The sequence below is a fragment of the Gymnogyps californianus genome, chromosome 3 (assembly GCF_018139145.2).
Source record: "Gymnogyps californianus isolate 813 chromosome 3, ASM1813914v2, whole genome shotgun sequence".
NCBI lineage: Eukaryota > Metazoa > Chordata > Aves > Accipitriformes > Cathartidae > Gymnogyps > Gymnogyps californianus.
Window position 1 is genome coordinate 19,635,668 of NC_059473.1, and position 25,882 is coordinate 19,661,549.

Consider the following 25,882-nt stretch of genomic DNA (forward strand, 5'->3'; position numbering starts at 1 on the left):
TACCAAGGGGAAATAGCACTTTATATAGAAATGCCTTCTTTCTTTAAAAGAAATATCAACTTGGATAAAATCATCATTCCTGCAGGGTCTAGTCCTTTTTTGTCTGAAAGCAAAGCTAAGGGAAACACCACAGCTTAGCTGACCAGGTCAGAAACGTAGACAAATACTGGGTCCTGTTCAGGAGCTGGGTTGTCCACAAACAGTTAATGCCACTTGGCTAGCCAAGACGTGTCCAGCGAGGCCTGGGCCTCTGCACCGCCATGTGGGCTTGTGAGATTTTACATGTGGTCTTTTCATCTGAATGCCCCCTGCACACCTACATCTCTAAGAGTTCTTGCATTCCCAATTTGCAGGAAATAGCGTCCGATTTACACTTATTTCCATTACAGGACAGATTTTCCCTTTAACAAATAATTTCCAATATCTGCCATCTAGCTACTGGTCAGCATTAGACAAAAATGCATATGCATTTCTTCGTAGATATCACAAAGAACCAAGTTCCCAACATCACAATATAGCACATAATTATTCTCAGTGAAATATGAAAAGTAATACCTCTATGATACAATGATTCAAGGACACCATTCTTCAGAGGTTAGAGAAGATTTATATGGAGTGAGATGTACCAGGGAAAGTGTTATACAAAGAAACTGGAAATTATCATAGTTTCATCTTGCCTGTCATTCTTTTTTATAATTCTCATGTTGAATAGGTTACAATAAGGTTAGGGACAACTGTAAAATGGTTCAACTCTCCTATGCAAGACTGCTGGAAGCACTTATCTAAATGTTAAAGGGTGCATCTGAGATGAGATTCAGACTTTTAAATGTCCTTTCCTGCCTTACTGAGAAGCCATCAGACTGGGGGCAGGGGACTAACCCTGACACCCGGCATTGACATTGCAACACAAGACTTGACAACCTAAACAAAGATGTTGTTTCTCTGCTTCTGTATGTCCTCCAGTTTGACAAACTGGAATTCACTATGGTCAGTTCTTACCTAGTTTTCCATGATGTTTTCTAAACACGGCTGGTTTTTGGGGGGTACCAGTCCTGCAGAGGAAAGGGAATTCACATCTGCTACTTGAGTGCCAGCCAGGGCCAGGACCTCCTTGTGGTAGGCAATGTATGAACTCCAGAAGATTCTCCGTCTCCCAAAGAGCTCATACTGCAGTTCTTGAATATCCCCAAAGCTACTCTGGCCATACCTTCTCAGAAACTGGTGTTACGTACTGTCTCTCTCAAGAGCCTGTGGGTCTCCGGAGCTGCTCAAAAAGCTCCATAACCTCCAACCCACTGAGGACCGCCATTTGTACCTTGCATGGCTCCCCTGGTTCAGGACTCCGGACCAAGCAGCAGGGAAAGCAGAGAAATGCATCTCCTTGGAAAGAAGGGGTGGGTGTAGAGGGAAAACACTTCTTGAAAGGGCAGGCTCAGCTGAGGGACCATCCGTCTAACCTTTATTCATTCCTATGTCAGTGTTCTTTTCCTACTGCCAAAAAATACATCTATATTGGGCCCAGATTAATCTCTGACATAAATCTATTGACTGCCACAGAGTTACACTGGGGATTAATTTGGCTCATCAGGTCTAACCTGATCTTGGCAGCAATTCAGAAGTGCAAACAGCAGAAAGAGAGTTCTTTTAAATAATAGTAACAGGCCATGGCAAACATAATATGCCTGCTGCTCTGTGTGAGGCTGATGAATCAAATCCAAATGGGAACTTGAACAGGGCTAACATAAGTATGCATCCATGCAATTTGAGCAGAATTAGAAATTGTAGAAAATTGATCCTATACATATACACGCACTTTCCTAACTTTTTAGCAAGTCTGTTGTGCTGTACGAGGAACAGGCTCTGCTCCATACAGCAGCTGGTGTTGCTCTCTTTGCTCCCTAGCTGAGCAGGACCATGGTGCCCAGTGATCCTGGCAGGCTCTCCAGGCTCACCTCGTGCCCAGAAGCTGTACAGCTGGGAGACTAGTTATCTAGCTCCTGTAACCTCACAGCTTCTAATAGCTGATTCTGGTTTAAGCTCATTTCTGGCCTGGATTTGCTATAACAGCATTCGCACTACCATGTGAATTCAGTTTATGGGACTGCACAGCTGAAACTAAGGTGAGAACTACACTTTACCCCAGTACAGAAAAAGGCCTCTTGTAAGTCTGCCTCGACAGAGTTGTGTCAGTCGTGCAGCTCCACTTGTCTCTCCAGCTACGCTAACCACCTTCCTCCCTCTCCTTGCCCTGTAAATGTTGCAACGTTACCTCAGTTTTCTCCTCTTTTACAAATGAGGCTTCTGTCCCCTCTGCTGAAGCTGTTCTCACTAAGGTCTGCAAAGAGCCTGGGCAAACGTCAGGACCTCTGCTCCATCTGCAGTATTTCTGGCTCCTAAGCTGCTCTGGAGCCCCTTAGGGGCTCTCTGCTCTTTGACATCTTGCCATCTGCCTTTTTTCTCTCTCCTATTGTGTCCTCAACATCTCTCACTCTACGTTACCATTTTTCTCTTCCTATTTCACAGAGGCACAGACTGAGCCTTTGCAATTCCCTTCCCCCTGTTTTCTGTTCCCTCCATACCATGCCTTCTTTAAACTTCATCTGCACATGAGCCTTCATGTGCCATCTCCATCTCTATGCCAGTGACTCAAACTCCTGCATCTCTTTAGGACACTTCTCCCACATCCTGCCCAGTCTTTCTGGTATCTCTGCTTGAACATCCTCTTGTCTTAACTCAAAGACAACGAAATCAAACTCCATTTCCCTGCATAGTGAATATTTCTCACTGATGACGCCACCAACCACCATCTTTCCATCAATCAGGCTCGCAAGTGAAGAGAAAAGGAGAATTATGTATCTAATTCTGCCCTCTCCTTTTCCCATGCATTCAGGTCACCCCAAATACTATTCCTTTTTCTCTCTGACATCAACGAGTTCAATGTTATTCTTTTGTTACACTCACTTCAATTGCTATAGCTTACTCTCCAGCCACAGTTCTCCTTCACACACCATATCAAACGCTTTCCACTCTAAGACTTTACTTTTGGAGCTGATGAACATCTGTTGCTGTTATTTGTATACCCTGCAACATAAAACCCCTACCCTTGAATTAAGGATCTGTTGTGCTTCCTGTGTGACACAAGGTAACTTGTTGCAACAATTTATTTCCGTAACTAACAAATGTCCCCATTCATATTAGGAATTTACAAAGGCTAAATCAGTTAAATCACTGTTATGTGACTTTATTTTTTTTTTTTTATAAGACTAATGAATAGGTCAGATACTTTTCTTACACACATAGATATCTGCAGTTCTAACCACCAAAATGACAGAAAGCTATGCTTTGTCCTGCCCAAAGTCAATGAGTAGTGGCAGAAAGCAAGCTGTTCACTAACAATCTGTGGTGAGTCCATGCTTCTGCCCTGCCCCCTGCCCTTAAAGAACGGGCTACTGTGCGTTCTCTGAAAGAGTGGACCATTGATACACTGCTATATACCACAATGTTCTCTTCCTACTTAGGAATTCCTTATTCTTCTATGCTAATCCCCACAGGTGCCTAAAGTGTGTTTCTACAGTCATTAGAGCTTCCTACACTTAAGCATTAAATAACCCCCCATTTCTAGCTAAAATAATTCATTTTTCTTCCATTTCAGTGATAAAAATGTAGCATTTTTTCTTCCCTCACATTTTACAAAATTTCTAGTACAGTATTGTACAAAAGCAACAATTTGACACATTAGAGCTATTCTGCCATCTTTTATTGCGCCTGCAATGAAAAAAAAGCATGTATTTTTAGCTAACTGTGCTACACAGAACAATCTGATAGCAGAAGCCTGTTATTGTCATTCAAAGGAACATTTGTTTAACCAGATGCAGTCATGAAAAATTACCTTAAATTTTACAATTAGTATTTTCTAGAGAAAAATGTCTGTTCCATGCAAAATCCAAAGACGTCAACGCATTAGGACCACATCACAAAGCAGCTGCATCTTATTAAACTTTCCTTGGAGACAGATTGGAACAGGGCCACCAACACTCCGGGACATCAGAGCCATCCACAGCAAACCATGTCTCTATCTCAGATACTACGGTGATAAGGACAGTGCAATAATTTAAGCAGAAGGGCCTACTGTAGGATGTCAAGTCCGTAATGATTACACTGTGCTCTACAAATGGAACCACTGTCCTATGGCAGCTCCTTGCAGGGGAAGGCAAGTTGGCACACAGGACAGCAGGGGAGAAGGGAAGTTTAGGTTCAAGATCCAAGGATCGAAATCCTTAATGAGAAGTTCCTAAGGGTTGTGCAGACCGCCTTAGTTCTCACCCAGAAAGTACTCCTCATGTAGAAAAGGAATTTCTGCACACAGTAAAAGCACTGGGTGCTTGTGTCTGGGCTGAGTAAAATTAGAATCACAGGTGGGCCTGGGGTGTAGGTGGAGCAAACTAGCCTAAATGCATGATTCGTGAAGGATCACTAAGCACAGTGTAAGCTCAAGGCTGCGGAGCTCCCCTGGCAGTTCCTACTGTATTCCCCTGCAAGAAACAAGAGGCAGCCCAGGACTCTTTAGAAATCTTTGCATTCGCCTTTGCAACTTGCTCTGTACTCAACTGTTGCAGAAGGCGCAAGTGTTTTGGGCCCAACACTCAGATCACCCTGCCCTTTCCAGGAAGAGCCTCAAAACCAACCTGTTCCTGCAGAGGTAGAACGAATATTGCTGCTTAAGCCCCCCAGTAACCCTGTCTCTGCTCTTGGACCAGAGAACTAGGCAAACATGATCTGCCATCAGGATTGTGTTTGGTCTTCTGGCTGAATGTCTGGAAACTGGAATGACGCTTTGCACAAAGCCCACCATGCCTTACCTGAGAGATGGTATGGCTGGCAGCAGGATGTTTCAAGCCAATGCATGTGCTAGTACCTATGGGTCACGTAGAACTAGCTCTTCTTTTTGCCCATCTGACAGAAAGCAAGACCAGATTTGGGATGGGATGAGAGTGGGAAGAGGACTGGGCAGAGTAAGACAGTGTGATCACCTCACCTCACTATTAATTGAACTAATACTGATCAAAATACACACAGAAGAAAGGTGAGTCAAAAGCTACTACAATACAGGGATGCAATTACAACTTGTGGGCTAGGAAGTCCCTGAATCACAGAATACCTTAAGGAAGAAAGGAGTATCAGGAGAAGGTCCTGGTGCATTTGCTGACACGTTGGCTGGCTGTACAAAGCAGAACCTGTCTGGTGCTGTGGGAAAGTTCAGTCTCATCATTGCTGAGTGGCAAATCATACAAGACAGGTATAGTCTGCACCATGCATGGGATCCATGTGAAACATCACATTTCTAGATCTGGGATTAAGGCAGTACAAATCTATTGGAAAAGTGCTTTTTATTTTCCAGTTAGTGAAGATTAACAGCTGAGCCAAACTGCTCAGCAGGGAGAGAACACGAACATAGTTCTTATCCTTCTCAAACGTCTGGCCCTAAACTATTTATAATCCTTCAATATTTTTTTAACATATGCAAATAACTCTGCATATATTCTTCTACTTACTCTATTTTGAACATACTGTCACTTCTCTCCTAATGTCCATACTGACCAACAGCAGCACTTCATCTAGTTCGCTTTACCTTAGCATTTCATAATTACTAATGATACCCCAGTGCATGTCTGTGTAATTATGTGTTCTAGCGTTCCCTTCCTTCTGTTGAAGAACAAAAGAAGGAAGGCAGAGAAGCTAAAGCACGGGCTTTTGAAAACACTTAGGCACCCAGTTCCCACTGAAATCAAGGCATTCCAGGCTAAATCATGCCTGAGGCCATAGTGAAAGAGCTGTCAGGTTACTTGATCAAATTCTGGCTTTCCTAGTTTAGCCTCACTGCCCTCCAAGGCTTTTGGCTATAATGAAAGTGAAACATACACATTGGGATTATGAGTATGTACCAGAAAATGAGGATACTACAGGACATTAAAGAATGTTCGTCTGAAAAGTCTCTTTCCTGCGCTGTCGTAGTTTATATTTCTTCCTGTTTAAGCAGTGCTAATGGTATGTCCTGGGTTTTTTATGACTTGAGGAGAGCAGAACTGGTCTAATAGCGTACTATCAAGTGCTTATGCTGTGCAACTATATGAGGACTCACAGGCTGAAGAGGACCAGCTGCCAGGCAATTAATCCCGTTTTAGTATAGGTTATAAGCCCACATCAGAGTCAACAGAACGGAACATGTATCTGTGCCACAGGAGATACAGTGCAAAGTCTTACCAAAGCTTTCCTAAACTTAAACTTAGCTTACTCTAACCATGGCTTTGCACTGAGGTATTAGTAGACATTTTCCTCTGCCATCTCTTGATGTGAGGTGGTGTAATCTCCAGCTACAGCATGGAACAGAGAGTGTTACTTCAGCTGTAACTGCTTAAGCTGCCACAATCAAGTTTCTGATGGAGTTGTCAATGCCCTAGAAGTCAGAATAATAGTGCGAAGGGAAACCTTTCTATGTTAGTCGTCACAACCACAGATTACTGCCAGGCGTCATCCTGGTTGGCTGGGGTGAAGCGAGGAGAGGTAGAAGCCAGTTCTCAAGTCATCTGAGTTCACCCGTCAGCCCCATTAGTAAATATAGCAGCTCTCAATGCTACTGATACGGAGCGTGCAAGGACCTCTCTCATACTTTCTATTCCATAGATAATGCATAAAGGAAAGAACATTGTGAACATCCAGCACATCCTTCAAGGAAGGAATCTAAATATCACCATGAGCAGTGTAGCGAGAACATGTGCTCAAGGTGTTCTACAGTCAGCAAAGCTAACAAGATTTTAGACTGTACTAGAGGAGGGATGCTATGGAAGAGGTTATAATGGCATTACAGAAATCAGTGACATGCTGTGGTGAGTTGACCTGGGCTGGCTGCCAGACACTCACCCAGCCGCTCTCTCACTCCCCTCCCCCTCCACAGGACAGAGGGAGAAAATAAGATGAAAAAGTTTTGTGGGTCGAGATAAACACAGCGAGATCACTTACCAATTACAGTCAAAGGCAAAACAGACTGGACTTGGGGAAAATCAATTTATTGCCAATTAAAATAGGTTTGGATAGCGAGAAACAGACACATTAAAACACCACCCTCCCCCCTATTTTCCCCCCACCCCCAGGTTCAACTTCACTCTTTCATTCTTGATTCCTCTACCTCTGCCCCACTCCGAGCAGTGCAGAATGGATGGCGGGGGGGGACGGGGGATGGGACTGTGGTCAGTTCACAGCAGTTCCTCTCTGCCACTCCTTCCTCCTGATGCTTTTGCCCTGGTCTGGTGTCGATTGTTCCACAGGCTGCAGTCCTTTGGGTCAAATCTGCTCTAGCATGGCCTCTCCACAAGTTGCAGTTCCTGTCAGAAGTACCTGTTCCAGCACGGGCTCTCCATGCATGTCTCTTTCAACTGTTCTCACAGACGTGTCTTCCCTTCCCTGCAGCGCTCTGCTGCCAAAACCTTGCTACCAACACCCAATACACATACACTTTGGAGAAGAGCTAGCAAAGAGCTATGGGGAAGGGCAATGATAGTAACTACAGAAATTAAAGATTTTTATGTTGAGGACTCATCAGAAAGATAGGAGGTCTAAGCTTCAAAAATATACAAATTACATGAGACATGGTAGATGTATATGCATTAGGAAACAGCATGGAGGTCAGCCCTGCTTATGAGTTCTTGTAAGGACAAGACGAGATCCAGAAAGATATGTGGGCAATGCATGATGTATTTTGAAATTATTAAAGCAAATGCCTTATTTTGCAAACCAGTTAATGGGTACCTTTCATCTGACCTAACTTCAGATATCTGCAAGGGAGGTGTCTCGAGCTGAGCCAGTTACCCTTTGCAGTCAAAAAAAAAAAAAAAAAAAAGGAGACGGAGGCCCCCAGAGGGTGTGATTCACTTAACCTATTTTAGAGAAGAGATGAGTCACGTGCTGGTAGTACCTAATTCCTCCCCACAGATTATAATGGCAACCAACTCAGATGCACAGGTAGATGAATCCCATCTAATACATCCAATAAAAAGAACATTTGCCATTAAGCTATTTTGACTAAATAACACTAATAAAAATTATCTCCTGCTTTGGTGTATCAGCTAGCTAATCAACTCCTTTAGGAGGAGCTTTTGCTACAGGCAGGTTATTGCATTCAACTCTGTTCATTACAGATCTTCCTCTGAAACATCTAGTACTGGACAGTATGAGGTACAACAGAGCAAGGACTTTGTTCTGCAGGACTCCTATGCCTTCAGTGTAGAATACAGCCATGCTATTATGGATACAGAGGGAAGACAGGACCTAAACAATGGTTTATGGTATCCCTGGAATACCAATGCCCATATTTTTAAATGTTATTTTTGCCATTCTTCCCTGTTGAGACAGAGAAGTAAAGACAAGTTCTTTGTTCTGATTGTTACAGTTTATCAAAATCACCTTGGTCATTGCCTGAAGGCTTTGCAATGCTGATGAAATGCTCCTGCAACAGCAGGAAGACATCTAAATTTAATGTTTCTAGCTCCTTTCATATTGCCTTTCTTCTTGAGGCTATCTTTTTCCAACATGACAGTGTTTGCATGGCTCAGATGAGCCTTGTTGCTAAGAAACAAGTCCCAACTGTGCCTTTAAAACTCTGCCTTTAAACATACAACTCAAGGAAATATTTTTCTTTTCATTACACTGTATTGTGTGTTTTTATTAAGATTTCTTTTAACTTGGATCTGACTCTTGGGGTTACATTTCTATCACAACCTTCTGGGATAGGACCCATTCTTTTTCCATTGTCTGTACAGTGCCACGGTCACCTACACAGCTGTATAAATAATATATTTTAAAATAGTAAATTTTAAGGTCACAGTGAGGCCCCATTTTGCACACCATTGTGGTGTAGACAAGAAGGAATACAGTGGAGCCTACTTACTGCAGGTATCTGTTAATACTAAATTACAAAATACAGTACAAATCAGTGTTCTTTCAAATGGCAACTCTAGGGTGCATCTGTGCTTGTGTGGCTTTGGGTTTTGGTTTTGGTTTTTTTGCCATGTACTAACTAAAACATGCTGAAGTCCCCCTTGTGTGTACAAGATAGCGTGTAGCTTTCACAGGCATAAAGCAGATCACAGGATCACGTGAGGGAGTAACCACCACATCCAACCTACAAACTGCCTTGTCCATCCTACCTATTTATTGTGTTCTCACTAATGCACGGCACAGACAACATCTTGCCGCCTGATGAACACAAAGTCCAAGACTGATGGAGGTAGTTCATTAAAAACAGTTTCCTTGGAAGAGATTAATGGAAACTAAAGTATGGCTGCATGATTTGAGGCACTGAATTGCAAGAAGTCCGTGTAGATTCTCTTGCCAGTTCTGCCACCAACTTCTTGGACAATCTTCAACAGGTTATTTCCTCTGACTTCTCCATTCAGACTGCAAACAGTCTAAGTGTGTGACATGATGTAACTCTTCCTTCATATTTCTGTATCATAACAGGGCTTGAGTGTAGTCTGCACTTCACAGTGTTACTGAAATAATAATGTGGCAAAACCCTGCTCGACTACCTACTCGGCACTTCTCACACCAGTAAATAGTGGACTTCTCAGGAAAGACTTAAATCACGGTCACTGGAATAAGGTCTCATGTCATTTAGTTATCATTCCTTTTACAAAATATACTAAAGAACATTTACTAGTGTATGATGAAGTGTCATAAATATTTAAAAAAACCCCTGTATTTGTAAGGGAGAAAGCAGAGTAAGTTTTGTGATGCAACAGCCTCAGACTTTTAGCTTTGGTTGCTGGCTAATTTGGGAAACACAATTCTCAATGGGTGTCCTACTTGGTACTGCAACTTAGGAAGAGTCTTCCCTGGTTTTAAGCGCAATGTTAAGAGTTCAGTTCTGCAACTTGTCTTTACAGTATTACTTTACAGTAAGTAATACTTATTCACAGGAGCAACCTCAAGGGGCCAGCTCAATGTTACAAGAAGCAGCAAAAATGGTGAGCAGAGGTGAGGCACAATGGTTCTAGAGGCTCAACACTACATTGCTCTGTGTGTTGTGAATTCTCAGTTCTGACAAGTGGGTTTAGCTTGAAATGGGAACATTTTGTACCTGTTTTGCACTGGTTCAAATGACTGTTTGCTGCTCCAAGCAATGTGACCTGGAGTCCACAGAGCAACTAGAAAGGGGACATCCTCTCTGTCCAGTTCTGCCTTGGCACACAGAGAGTAAATGAGCACTGAAAGAACATCTAGTGAATTGAAAGCACTGATGTGAGAGCAGAACATAGACACACGTGGGCCAGATTTTCAGTTGTACCATATATACTGTATTTTAGCTAATACACAGAAGAAAAATCTTTTATTCCTTGTGTCTATAATAGAAGGGTGGATTGTTACCATTTATTCATCACAGCTTCAGTAAAAGAAGGATTCACTGTGTAATTGCTGAGCAAGAGTGGTTCCTGGGAACTAATGCTTGGTCTAAACTCCATTCCTGGATCAACCACAGGTTTCTTCTAAGTATCAGCTGCACACACAGCACAAGCAGACAGATCCTACTTTTAACTATGTTGCCTTGAATCTACCCTCCAAAGTGGGAATACTGAGGCTTAACTCTGATGGAAATGAGAATTTGCATGTTGGCACCCTTGTGCGTAAGGAGTTATTTGGATCAAGATGGGTTGGTGACACAGAATGGCTGATGGCTGAACACAGAGTCCTCCCCATTCTTCTATCCACACTCATGGCTTGGTTCAAGCTCTGCTTTGCACTTGTACAGCTATCTACACCTCTGCAACGTGGGTATAAAAGAACGCTAGCCTTCTGTGGCAGTATACGATGTAAGGGGCTAGCTCTCAAGGCACAAAAATCAGGTCACCATGTACAGCTGACCAATGTAAACAAGACGAAAGTTAGATCACCTCAGGGAGTCAGCTTCAAAGGAGTGCCAGGAGAATCCAATGCTGGTTTTGGGGGATGTGTGGGAGAAGCACAGGACTGAGTGAAATAAGCACTCAGATGCAAGTCAATGTATAAAATTACCTTCTGGCTTTTTAAAAGAGAAAACGAGACCATTTTTGTACTCACAATTGCCAATGATTGTAGTTCCTGTGCTCTTTTCTCTCTTTTACATGAGACAAGGAACCATCCCACCAGCTCTCTGTAGCCACAATGAAATTTCAGTAGGAGGAAAAAAATCTAGTGATGCTGAGTCTAAAATATTGATTAAAAAAAAAAAAAAATCAGTATTTGTTTTCTAAAACCCCTGCTAAGCCTTCTCTGGTATTGATCAGTTTGTTGGGTGCAGAGCTAAAGAACAGAGACATGCAGCAAAAAACATTATCATCCTTGCAATACAGACAGGAAGATTTCGCAATGCTTTCATAATTAAATAGATCAAGAGAGATAATTTAATGGCCCAATCCAGAGAATCCGCACTAACTAAATTGTCTAACTACATCAAAACCAATGTACCTACTCTTTCAACGGATTACTTGATAACCAGTCTGGTCCAAATGAGTTTGGAAACAGGTCTGATTTGTCACAATCATTTCACAAAGACAGAAGGAAGGTACAGGGAACCATGCCGATGCCATAGCTAGAAAGGGATTTTCTTCTGGCTACACCTCACAAATGTCTCCATTTGTGACCAGTCCTTTCTCACAGTCCTAAATCCTTTGTTAACCCCTCCCACTAGGACAGCAACTCCAGACTGCATTGCAGGGCAATGAGAGTTATATGTCCTTACAGCTGCTCAGTGTATGTAGATCCAAGGAGGTCCAGCTGTACTTTTAGCTAGAATTTAGTCTTCAGATTCTTGGAACCATTTTTCAGTGGAAAGGAAACATAAAGCTTCCTGACTCCAAAACAGTGTTTGCAAGAAGACATGAAAAAAACCCATCTTTTCATTTACAGGGAATAAAAATACATAAACCTTGATCCAAGAGCTTATTTTATCTTACTATAAAGAACCTAGTCCTGACCACTGTCAGTGAAAGAGGTCTGACTATATGGGCCTCGCCGCATAGTGATTTCTAGGTGTCAAGTTGCCATCTCCCTTCCCCAACACAGCATAGCAAATACAATGTTGGATATTCACACAAAAAAAAAGTCATGTTTATGGAAATCAAATTGTCATGGCAACAGAAGAGGTCTTGCAAGTATTTTAAAAATAGCAAATTAACAAAACCCATTTATGAAATCTAAAATCCATTCTTTTATGAATGCACTTAAAAAACGGATACAACAAATGGTTTTCTACCTACATAAGGAAGAAATCATTTAAACCCAAGATCTTACCTCACCATATTGCATATGTAATAGATATATGCATACAAATAAATACATATTTTAAACTTAAAACAGCAAAACTGTTTCAGCTGGACAGTGTTATACTAATGTGATCATTGGGCTTATTTCAGATAAAATATTTTCATATAAATATTATGATTCGTACTTTGTAAAATGACTCAACTTTTTAACATAGTAAACTTGTAACAATGGCTCATTATAATCTAGTTTATTGATCTTCATTAAAATCTCAGTTCTTCAAGGCCTTATAGCACTTACCTAAAAATGTACAAACACTTTTTTAAAACAACATTCTTATTTGGTTCAATTGAAATTTTTTCCAACACAATCTCAAGATTAATTTGACCATTTAGCCTTTGTGTTCTTTACAAACTTGCTTGTGTTATAATTGAAACAAAATGATTACCCACAAATTCAGAGCATTTCTAAGTTTTGTGTGGATATTCATCAATGCTTGTGGCAAACTGAGAGCTCAGCCTAGATAAATAACAAGGTGGTGAGATGCTGGATAATTACCTGTGATGTTTAAATTCATATTCCCAAAGATGGCAGCCTTAGTCCCCTGCACAGTTCCTTGTATTACCGTTATTACTGAAGTTAGAAATGTGCTACAGGTCAAACCCCTGCAGTGAACGTGATTATGTTTCCAAGAGTTCCTCTATTGATTGTATTCACTCTTTGCTCTAGCAAGATTTGACCATGATCCACTCTGGGCATATCCTTTGGGTATGCTTATACTGGAACTTTTAATTTAAGTTAGTGTATTACTAATCAGCTTTCATCAACCATCTCATTTATATTTACTAGTCTGGATATTTCATGATCATATGCTCAAAGACGTGAGTGTCCATGGTTTTGTCTAGGCTGGCAGAGTTGTAAATTAGTTAGCAATGTATCTACTTTTTAAATTTAAAAGCTCAATATAATATTGCCATCCTCCAGTGCTGAAAAATCATGAATCAGGTTCTCCAAAACTGAGATTTTTAAAAAATGCAACTCATTTTTTCTCCCCCCCATTCCCCCTCCTTTTTTTTTTTTTTTTTTGAGACAGGATCATATCTTCAAATCCTGCTTAAAGCCATGACAGTTCTTTTTTTTTTTCTTTTCTTGAAAGCAGAGATTCTCATCTAATCAAGAGCCTCAGGGGACAGGGTTCTAAGGAAACACCAAATATTGTGAGAGTCAGGATTGCATTGCTAGGCCTTTTGAGGGACTGTCAAGTAGTTAGAGAGAAATTGTTTGGCCTGTAACTCCCTTGGAATGGAAAAACTGAGCTTTGAACTGCCTTTATAATAAGGACTACATTGCTGGAGGAAGGAGGGTGACAGCAGCTTCTAAGTGGTAAGAGGGAGAGAAAACAATCTGTGGAAATTAGTATTTTAAATCAAATATTCAAGTCCTGTCTACTTATTTTTTCCTTGACTCTACACACAATGAAACCTAGTAAGTTTATAACATCAGAAATCAACAAGTGAAATATAACTCGGTAGAATGGCACATGATTTTTCTCAAGCTCTTATAATATTTTCATTTTGGGGCTCCTAGTTAACATAAATGCTCAAAAACCCTGGGAAGAGTGGGAAGAGGAAGAGAGATTAACTCCTTCACTTAATGAAAAAGCTCCCAATCTTCAGCAGCACCAGGGAAACCCAGCTTTCACATTCCTGGAATCTCTAAAGCAAGCTCGGTCAACACAAACTTTTCTTTCTCATGTGAGCTGGGCCTGTGCTGATGTCATGTCCTGGGTCTGACTTGTATTCAAGTGATGTCTAAGGTTGGTGTGTGCTGGCGGCTCCAGCTCTCTGCTAAGGCATAGTGCTGCCACACCAGCTTCCTTATGCGTGCATCACACCACAACTGCTCCAGTTCACAGACCAGCACCTGAAAGGCAAATGAGATCTAACTGCAGTTTCAAATAAGATGTTGGACTGTGAACTGGAGTAGCTGCAGCAGAGGTGGGCACTCCCTTCTGCTTCCCTTGCTGCTGGAGCAGTAACTTCCAGCAGAAGTTGTGTAAGGCACAGATAATGTTTTTAATTGCCAGTAAGGTCTGCCAGATGCCAGAATCTTTATACTAGTAAAATCACAAGTACTGGACATAGGTACAACACTCTAAACTAGTTTACCTTCTTCCAGATATGGACTGGAAGGCATGTCCTATGAGGAGTGGCTGAGGACTTTGTGTTTGTCTAGTTTGGAGAAAAGGAGGCTGAAGGGCGACCTCATTGCTCTCTACAGCTTCCTGAGGAGGGGAAGTGGAGAGGGAGGTGCTGATCTCTTCTCCCTGGTACCCAGTGATAGGATGTGTGGGAATGGTTCAAAGCTGCATCAGGGGAGGTTCAGACTTGACGTTAGGACGCATTTCTTTACCAAGAGGGTGGTCAAACACTGGAACAGGCTTCCTAGAGAGGTGGTTGATGCCCCAAGCCTGTCAGTGTTTAAGAGGCATTTGAACAACTCCCTTAACAACACGCTTTAACTTTTGGTCAGCTCTGAAGTGGTCAGGCAGTTGGACTAGATGATCATTTTAGGTCCCTTCTAACTGATCTATTCTATTCTGTTCTATCTTTATTGACCAGCATCTTTGCACAGTGCTACAACCAAGTCCATATACATCCACTGTAATGCTGCAACTGTGTAACTTTAAAGTTGTAAAGTTCTAAAATGAAGACAAATCCAAAGACAGAAGAAAGAATGTTATATGTCAGATTGACTTTATATCTCATAGAAAATAAGAAAAGAAGAAAGCTCTTTTCCTTTTCTCCTTTCCAGGTTACCTCTGAATGAACGTTTTCATAAATGAATTGCAAACTCCAGTCCATTTTACAAACTCAGGGACTATTTTAGAATCCCTTTACCATCCAATCACTTGTTTCTCCTCAAAATTATATACAGATTGTAAAATTCATCTTTGTGCTTTATGCCAGCTGCTGCCACCTACAGGTGTGTTTGTGTTCAGGGTGCTGCACGTAATTTGATGGCTAAGAAAGAGCCTGAGGAACCTGGTTTCTGCTTCCTGCTCCTCCCTTGGTTATCCTGAACCCGTCCACAAACTCTCAATGCTCTTTTCATGGTGGAACAGAGATAAAATGGCAGCAAACTGCTGCAGGCAATGGTGCTTTATCAGAGTTTGTAAATCTCTTCGACACTCACTGATTCAGAGCAGAAGAACGATTCACCTCCATCCTGCAATCCAGACTAGCCAAAATTCACCCTTCAAAAGCGTTCTCATCCAAGTTACTTCTGTCTTCAAATCCTTTCGCCCCTTTTCTCTCTTGCTGCAAGAAGTTCCAGTTCTTTGGCCTTCTCACCAAATCTGTGCGAATGTACTTTTCTCCTTCTGGGCTTGATTCTCTGTTTTTCTCCACGTCATACCCTTCGTCTGGAACAGCTTTCCAGACTCCTTAAAATTCAGTTGGTTTACTTGGCCATTTAACAGCTCTTCTCTGCTGTCTGCTCCCACCTTCACTCTTAATCTTCAAGTACATCTGTCCAAATTGCATTAAATGACAAACTAGACTGCAAGATGCTGAGCAAACCCTGTCTCCTTATGTGTTAAGTAATGAATACCCCCACAGAACTGCTTCAATGACAACAGTGAACAAAAACGTCACTGGCCATTTCTTTTGTCTTCTATTTTGATGGAAACAGAAGGCTTGAGGGAGGGGAGAGAAACTTGTTTGCATTTAAGTTGGTCTGGCACTGACAGCAATTCAAAACCAGCAGCACTAGGTTAGTGCACAGCTTGACAGTGAAATGAACCAAAAAGTCGTGTTAAACAGAAGTAGAGCTCAACAGCTGACTGTTACCAACTACAAGGAGCGAAGAGCAAAAACTGACCAAAGGATATAAACAGTACTAAATATTTGGACTGTGACAGAGACTGTAGTCAAGAACAAGGCGTTGCTGTGCTTTTGCTGTGTATGCCCATAACTGCGTTTGTAAAGCAAGGGCCACAGGAGGGTGATGAGCAAGAAGGCATGTACATATGTGACCATTATGGCCAAGCGGATAAACTCAAGGAAGCGATCCAGTGTAAAACATAGGAAAGGGAGGAAGAAGAAGAGTATCTTAAGTATTCAGGCAAGTATGGGCTAATAAAATACAGCCACAAAGCAGAAAGCAGCTTTCTTCCTAAAATACAGCAGGGCATGCCATTGGACACCCGATTAAAACTGAGGGGCCACACCAGATCCGTAAGCAGAGATAAAACTCTATTGGTTTTTTTGCTGATCAGATACATAGGCTGGAGTTGTCTCAACCAAGGAGCTACAAACTTGAAATAATTTGGCATTTATTCCGATCACAAATCATCTGCGAATCACTTTTGAGTTTTCCAAGCTTGTTTGTCATTCTAGATGGTCCAGACACTTAATGGCACAAAAATATTCCAGACTACCCTGTGCTGGCAAGATCGCTGAGTGACTGTTCCAATATGATCAGCCAAGTAAGTTACATAAGACATTTAGATTTCTCACTTAAATCTCCGTTTAAAAAAAAAAAGAGGAAATCAATGGCCTTCTCCATACTGACAAGAACAGGACTTGCAGGAGTAGAAACCTGCAGATTCAGATGTTCTTGTGCCCAACTTTACCTCACCATGAGGAGTATCTACAGCACAGCTGATACCACTGCTACCAGCAATGGAGCAGTAACCTGGATGCACACATTTTATCACAGGTCTCCTTTCCCACCTTGCACAAGCACGTGAAGAAATTACTATAAAGAACAACTTGATCTTTGCAGTGGAAAATACAAAACCCAACAGAGTGAAGTCTACTGACAATAGGTTTGCTTTGTTTAATTATGCTCTCATGAACAAATAGCCTGTTTCTGCAGACTACCAGTGGTATATACATCACAGGCTGAAAGGCAACATTAGCTAAAGAATTCCAGCAGTAAAGTTCACAAACACAAGTTCATACAAACACTTGAAAAACCTTTGTTTTCCACAAATGAGCTTGTAAATCACCCAGATTCATTGATTTGGATGTCCATAGGAAAAAAAAAAAGTGATTAAAAAGGACCGTAAATGCCAAAGCAAGTTTAAGATTTTAATGCACAGATGTGTGAAAGCCCCAATTTCTTTTCTGCAATATTTGTCCTACTGTAGATAAGAAAACGTGGTTTTTCCTTGAAATTCTTTGTTTCAATAATGAAGGCGATGGATGTTTGCTTGAGGCATCTATTTACCATTCCAACAACAAAAATAACATGGGTATTGATAATTTTATGCAGATCTCATCCCTGCAACTTTCCTGAGTGTTGTGTTCTGTACTTCTATTCAGCTCTTTGAAGAACTCATTCTGCTGAAGAGAGCCGTGGCTTCTAATGAGAGCCTTCTGCAGATGTTTGGCTTCTATAAATTGAGCATTAAAGCCATATTTACATAGCCGAAGGTCTAGCCCTTGAACTCTATCAAGACTGAAGCAGAATAAACAGATGGCAGAAGACTCGTGATACAGAGCTGACATACCCAGGAACAGGAGAGCTGTACACCGCAGAAGAAAAAAGTTCAGTGGGCTGGGAATCATCCCTTCTTTCTCTAGCTGTCTGTGAGAGGCTGTCACTCATGATCTCCTCCACTGGCTATTTCATGGCACATAGGTGGCCGCTCTCCTATCTTGCACTAACATAATTTTATGCTACGCATTTCAATTACTCCCTGCATAAAAATAGTATACATGTATAATTCAGGCTGTGATCCAAAAGTCCACCCCCTTCCTGACAGGAGGGATTAATCTTGGAGAATACCTCATACTTTCAGATAATTCCACTCACTTCTCACATTTCCCTCAAGTTCTTCCCCTTCGTTTCCCCCCTCCCACACACGTGATGTCAAGGGAAGGAAAAACGGGTAGGAAGGAGGGCAAGATTCCCATGTATCAGCTCAGGGAATGACTAGGAGCCAGATCTTCTCCCACGCTGACTGGCACACGGCAGCTCCAAGAGAACACAGTCTGCCAGCTAAAGGGCATGGCCAGCCCCTTCTCTCAATTGCCATCTGCAGCACGTACTGGCTGGAGGTGCACGCTGCTCAATCCTGCGGGAACTGAAAAAGAGAGGATACACCACCATTTATCTCTGCTGGTGTCATCATCTTCCATTCTCCAGAGCTCGTCATGGCATGATTTGGCCCCGAGGCCTCAGAGCCTGCTCCAGAAGCCCTAAGCCAGACTAGAGGTTACAGTGTCTGTGGCACAGAGTGCCTGTGGCAGAGCTGGAATGCTGGTAGCCAACAGCATGATGGCTTTTGCTACAGCATTCAGCGAGAAACCCAGCTCCCTCTTCTCCCTTTCATACTATCTGCTCCTTTTATGAGCTAGGGACACCTTCGTTACAGCTCAGCCCTGCAGCCCTATCAGATGCAGATGAGGAAGATTGCATCAGACCATAGAAAATTCTGATCCAGGACGTCTCCAAGTGGTTGTGTCTATCACAGTGAATGGCAGCAGTGCGTAATTTCAAGGCTGTTCTGCAAAACAGATTACAAGTAGATGGGATAATCAAGCTTTTTTTAGGTTGTATTTGGTCTGAATTTTAAGTTTTGGCAAGGCAAAAGTTAACATATCCCCTGGGTACGAAAAATTTCCTATCAGTCTTTTGTAACATATATGCAAAGAGTAATTAAAACCCAGTTTACAATGCATCTTAAAACCTGTAGTTCTGGGTTACTACATAAAACCCTGAAAATTAACCAACTGAAAAAAATAAACTGACTATAAACAAAGAGAAAGTGTTACTTCTCCTGTCCAAATAGAGTACTACTGCAAAACATAAATAGCATAAAGAAAAAATAAACTGGATGTTTAAAATTCCCAGATTTCACCCTCATAGATGACTTCCATAACATAGTAAAGATAATTTAACTAAAAAAAGTAGAGGCTTTCAGATGCTGAGAGACTGCCTGAGTATTTGGTAGCCTACATCGGAGCGCAAGTTCTATTTGGATATCACTGGTTTGAGGTACTGGACACTAATGAACAGCTCAAATGCACCGATCTCCAAGCAGTGGAACACTTGGTTCATCAAGTGTTGCCCATTTTCTTGTCTATTCCGGTCGCTTCTGACCCTTCATTGCAATTGCACTGCAGAGTCTACACATTAATGACAACTATGTGCAAAACAGATGAGGAATGAATTCAGGGACTGAAAAATAGAGAACTTCCATTACCACCTAAACACAGTCACACTCTCCACCTAAGCAGGCAAAATATACAGTAAGCCTGTGAAACATCATTTTAACATGTTACAAATCTGAGCTACAGGAATTGATGGGAATCTTGCCATTTACTTCACTGGGAACAGGCTCACATCCTAGATGTGAATACTTCACACCACTGCAAATATCATTTATTTTACAAGTGTTGCTCAGTTCATCGAGATGGCTGAAGTGCGACAATGACACAAGATCTCTTTCTACCCTGACTATTCCTGCCAGTAGATTTGTGTACCTCCTGTTTCCCCTTGTGTGTGGGCTATGTGATATACGACAGGATATGGCTGAGATTGTAAATAGCTATATTCTAGTCAGGTATATTATCTCGGAGTAAGAGATCATTTCTATCAAAATACATAAGATATTAGCAGCTTCATTAAGAGAATGGTTCATTTACGTACGGACTAAGTACTATGCTTTGCATACCGAGTTAGGGATGTATCTCCAAAACAATGCTTTTCGCCAGTCTGTGAGAATGCCACATAGAAGGATTTCTTTTAATTTGTAGGTTTTTTGTTTTGCTACTTTTGCAACAAAAGATCAGGAGGAACAGTGGTATAGACAGCCAGAAAGTACCGCTGAAATCAGCGCATCAAATGGAAAACAAGTTTTAAAAAAAATCTCTGCCTGTTAAAAAAACAAAAATAGAATTAAAACTATTTTGGGCTGGTCCAGCCAGTCGGTGATAACACAGCCAACATGGCTGCAAAGTCCAGATTCAACTCTCAAGCTTTGAAACCAGCATGGACTGGGAGCCCTATACACTGGCCTTTAGAAAGGAAGCGGGATCTGCTGTCATTCTTTACTGATGCCTTCTTCATGTGAGCGAAGGCACAGCACTGGCTACCTCCAACAGCCAGAGAAGAGCTCCGAGCAGATAACCACACCTCAAGCCAACTCTGGCATAAGGATGGCTTATGGGGATCTACCCTCCTAGGATGAAGGAAGAACACTGAGGGTTTTCCAGTGTGCTGTGAAAAGCAGCACAGTATGAAGTATAAGATCATTCAAATGAGGAAAAGGGCATGGTAAGTCAGTTTTTTTCCCTGTATGTCTACAGTGAAGATGTCGTGTCTTCAATGCCAACGGAAAACTACATTCACTTTGAAAGCTCTGGCTTTGAACACCTCTCTCTGAAGACGGTGGGAAATTAAGTGCTAAATAACAATAACCTAAAACCCCATGAAAGCACTCAACTGGAGAGTTTCTGTTTGATTCGTTACTCCAGGTTCTTCAGGTGGCTGCATGCAAGGGCTGTGAAAACAACACACCTGAGCACGCATTACATCTGGAAGCATATATACCAATGCCATTCTTTCCACAGGAAAATTCTGAGGTATTTCAAAAGGTGGAAGTTTTTCTCTGGAATACATCCGTAGGTTCAGAGCAAACACACTGGAATAGCAATGGCTTGTACACATTGCACACAGTATACCACTCAGACTTAGGTAATGCTTTAATCAGAAGAACTTTAAGAATTTCAGATTCATTAAAGACTTAAGCCACCTGAAACACGTGAAGCAGTTAAGGGCAGGGCAGCAGCTCTTTAAAAGCAGGGCAAGCTGGAAGGTACTTCTGTACCTCAAGGAAGGCTTCTGCAGTAGCCATAGTAGCAGAAATGGTGGCCAGGAATGGACTACGAGAGACTCAAGGTATAGACAAATGGTTTTTGTTTTGTTTGGGGTTTTTTAAATGTGACTGTTTTGCCTGCAGCTGGAATATTTGTGTTTAGCCTTGTGTTCCAGGTGCCTTTGTAGTGTTCAAACTCGAGGCTCCAGTTGCAGTAAGCGAGTATTTCCTAATTAAAAATGAGGAAAGGGAAATATAGAAGGGATTACAGCCACCGCTTAGGGATGTGTTACCTGAGTCTTTCACTAGGGACTTCATATTGAGAAACTGCAAATCCCCAGTTTCTCCGGACATCGGTTCCTTAGAGTAGTGGTACAGGACCAATGTTTTTCAGGGGTCTCCTTAGGAAACTCGGGAAGATGGGCTCTGAAAGCTCACCTTTGCTGGTGAGTGATGTGGTCACTCTGCGTCTTGGTCCTCTGACTAAAATTACAGTTCGCAAGAGCCTCAACAGTTGAAGCCCTTCCCCTAAACCACAGGATTCCCAGCGTCGGGCCATGCCCCGCCTGAAGAGAACGGAAGGGTCGGAAAGCGCGGGGATGCTCAGCCCCCGAGGCCGGAGACCGGCCTCTGCCTCGCTGAGTCACACAGCGAAGCCCCGCCGGGCGCGCAGCGGGGACGGGCAGCTGCGCCGGGCACCGGTCCCTGCCTGCTGTCCGAGGAAAACACGCCAGCCCGCCGCGGCGCGCCCCTCGCCGTTTCTCCCAAGAAGCACGACGGCCGCGGCGGAGCCCGCACCGCCCGCGCCCCCTCCACGGTGCGCGGACGCTGCCCGGAGGGACGGGCAGCCGTTGGCCCAACGGCTCTCCGCCAGGCCGCTTCCCCCGGGGACCCCGCAGCGCCCGCGCCGCCCCGGTCCCGCCAGCGGCGACCGCTCCCGCCGCAAAACTTTCCGCCGTGGTGGAGGGGCTCGCTGCCTCCCTCCCTCCCTTCCCGCGGCGCCGTCGGGGAAAGTTGCCGCCGCGGCGGGGTCCGGCTTCCCTGAGCGGCCCCGCACAGAAGCGCGCCGGACCGGGTGAAGTAGCGGCAGGTGGGGAGAGCGCGCCCCGCAGCCCCGCGCGTGGAACCCCCGCCCCGGCTGCACGGCGGCAGCCGCCCTCCCGCCGCGCCCGGGGCTGTGGAGCTCCTTACCCAGCCCCGGCACGAAGGTGTTGAGGAAGAGGCAGATGACAGCCACGGGGAACGGCATGTAGGGGATGGCGGCGCGCAGGGGGCCCTTCTTCTCCCGGACCTGCACCACCACCCCGCTGGAGGGGGCAGCGCCCCGGCTGGGCTCCCCGGCCGCCGCGCCCTCGCCGTCTTTGGGGAAGGGATCCATGGCCGGCGCGGCGCGGCCGAAGGTAGCGGTGCCCCGGCGGGCTCCCAGCTGCCGCCGCGCGCGCTCCCGCCGCCGCCTGCGCGCGGCCCCGCCTGCGCGCGCGCGCGCCTGGGTGCCCCCCCGCGCGGACCCCGCCCCTCGCGGGCTGCCGCCGCCGTTCCCGCCCCGCCGGCGCCGCTCCCTCCGTGTCTCCCCCCCCACCCCGGGCACCCGGCCTCCCACGTCGGCTTACCCCGCGGTCGGTCACCAGCGGCGTCGGTTAGAAATGCCCCCGCGCGCCTGAGGCGGTTTGAGCTAACGGCCGCGCTGCCTCCCCCCCCTTCTGTCAGGGCTGCCCGTGTGCCCGGCCCCTCACACAGCCCCCTCTCCGCCCCGGGCCCGCCGGCCTCTGCGCCGACACCGAATTTGGCCAACGCGTCCGAAACCGGGGCGGGGGGGGCGACGGTGGTAAGCGGTGGGGAAAGCAGGCTGGGCTGTATGCAGGCTGCCTGCCGGAGCGCTTCTCCAGCGCGGCTCCATCGCGGGCGCGTTGAGGTGTACAACCCCTCGCCAGGCTGTTGCTCACCCAGACCCGCCTGGGAAGTGAGGAGAGGGCAAGGAGCGGTTCAGTATAATCTGTGGGAAGGGCAAAAGCTGTTTCAATATGGGAGAGCGTAGAAGCGGTGAAAAATAATGCCCTGCGCGATATTAAAAATAGCTGCGCTCTGAAGGTGTAAGGAAAGGTGTAAATTAAACCCACACTCATTTATTGTTTGAAAAACCTTGCTGGAAGAGGAGGAAAAGGGAGGAGAGCCATGAGAGTTAGAAGGAAAAGAAAAATATACCGCTGAAAAGCTAATCGCAGTTTGGGACAGTGTGAAAATGTATCTTAATTCACATCAGTACCACTAGATGAAATATCCTTTTGTAGGGCTGGTAATTATTGTTCAGCATACAGTTTAATGGATGAAAAGGTAATAGAACTTGAACGTGTCTGTAGTTAAAAATGATGATGAGGCTGGTCATTGCAGATAGGGTTCAGCAAAGAAAGGAAAAACGTTAAAGGCATTAATCCTGATGCAAAAATCCTGTATGTGTGTCACACATTTTGTATAAGAGATGGAGGGTAGCCTGTGTCTTATTGTGCATTTTGAAGCTGTATTTTTGCTGAGAAATTTAGACCCCAACAGAAAATCTTGAAGTACTTTATATATGCCACCTGACAAATACATGGTTCAACAGTTTGATTTCAGTACAAATTAGTACAATGAAGTTAGTACAATGAAAAAGTTAGGTAAACTAAATGACACAGATGCAGAATTCTGTTCCTAGATTGTATTTTTTTATTTTTCTAATAGCTGGGTTCTGAACCATAAAAACATAGACATCCCATGTAAAATCTCTTATTTTTAACAACAGGTTTTCTTTGCTTATCTTCTGAGTGTCTTGCATCCAAAAAATCTTCTGACTTCTTTTTGATTAAACACACAGTTTAGACATGTTTCTGGAGCATGTTAGCCAACCTGGCTTGGCTATTTTTTTTTTATGGTGACATTTATTTCTATCAAAATAGTTCATGACAGCCTATTATATCCCCCAGACACAAAGCTATTGGAGGGCTGCACCTTTCTCTTGGGAAGATCTGATGTAACTGACATGAATTCTGTCTTTCTCCACTGGTTGATCAAACTACAGTCAGAAGAGAAATCTTTATGGTATGAATATTGACTAATTAGAGCCTGTACAAAGCAGAATCCACAGATGGAACACTATCAATAACTTGCAGTGCTATAATTCTCTATAGACTCAACCAGATGATGAACTGATAAAGGTTCTGGAAATCGTGTGTGGGTGAGCCCACATTACCTACACTAAAAGCAAGCAAAAGGCCATTGCGAGAATAGCCCAAATAGAAAATCAAAGACTAAGATTAATTAAAACAATATTTTGTCAGAGATACTTAATAACAGCTTGTGCTTTTATGGAACGTTTCCTTGGAAGATCTCAAAGCATTTGACAAATGTGAGTTAATTCGTTTACTTCTTTAAGATTAGTTGGCAATATGTAAGGCTTACTCTACCCGCAATTAAAATGCAGCCACTTCTAGACTGAACTGCATCATTAATTCTGTGCTGCCAGTGTTCATGGAAGTTCTCAGGCGCCTAAGGCAAAAGTTATGACTGACTCAGAGTATATTAAAGATACCATTGTGTAACAAGTTGTGACATTTCCAAGCTTCTCTAAATAAGTGAATTGGTGGCAACATTACTCTGCTGTGATTGTTCCACGTTCCTCAAGTGGTGCGTGATAACCATGCAAACCATCTCGTACTGAGCACCCATGTGCTGCACGCTTTACCCTTACTCAGGAGACAAGATTCTATGAGCTAAGTGAGGAAAGACAGTTGTTAACGAAAAAGTATGCTGGGACCTAGGTAAAAAAATGTGACCTAGGGCTGAATTTTTTTTTGAGGAAAATAAGGTTATCATTTATAAAAAGCAGTAATATTTGTGAATATTAAGAATACTAAGATTTCTTCAGATTTGATCTTTGAAATATTCATTTAACTTCTCAGCATGAAAACAGCTCACAGAACCGATACACATAACATTATTTGTCTGCAGTTGAGACAAGAACTGGTTAAAAACAAAACAAACCTGAATGCAAAGCGGTGTTTCAGACTGCAGAACTCCCCTGGCACACCAGTGTATTGAGGCACAGGACTGGGGACACATCCTTCCCAAGCCTTCTCCAGACTTCTCTCCATAGTAGCGCTGCAGGAGGCAAGCACTGTAAAACTGAAGACAAGCATTGCAGCTGTGCCTCAAGGGCGGACACTTAGTAGTCTAAGAAGTTGAGAAACCTTAATCTCCTGGATGTCTGGGGAAAGCGCAGGCATTGTAGTTGGCCCAGGTGGCAACAAGACTGCAGGACCTGGTGCAGATGGGTGGGCCTCCCATGCTGTTGTATCTCTTAAAACCAAAGAAATCTGGCCTTTGACTTCCTCAAGTCTTGAAAAGAGTACCTATAGTTGCCAGGTCCTTGATAAGCAAGCATGAACAGAGAACCTGTTTGTGAAATAGCCTTGTCTCAGTGTTGTCAAGACTTAAGCTGGACCTTCTGATTGACAGAAGCTGGTGGTCTTATTGTGAAGTCTTTGCGGTTAGTTACACTACATGTGGACGTTGCTGTGGGAAGTCTCTGCTGGAGCTTTGATCAGTATCCTGAGAGTTTTGTATGAGTCAGGCCTGGAGGAGTCCAACATGTGGCTCATGGCCACCAAATTCCTGGTCAGAGGAGGCTAATCTCCTAGCTGAGAGCAGGAGAAGGCATTTATGTTACGGTCACTAGCTGACTTTCAAGGAGCTGTGATATGAGATTTTATAATGGGAGATTTTTCCCTT

The 25,882-nt window shown here is 43.5% G+C and overlaps 1 protein-coding gene across 1 annotated transcript in view; it reads right to left on the bottom strand.

Annotated features, from left to right (window-relative positions):
- The window catches only part of STUM (stum, mechanosensory transduction mediator homolog), a 44,403-nt gene extending 21,904 nt beyond the window's left edge, over window positions 1–22,499 (bottom strand). Inside the window, exon 1 of the mRNA XM_050894953.1 lies at window positions 22,313–22,499. Within this exon, the coding sequence (XP_050750910.1) occupies window positions 22,313–22,499 (187 nt within the window). The remainder of the gene's footprint in view (window positions 1–22,312) is intronic.
- Window positions 22,500–25,882: the final 3,383 nt, after the last annotated feature.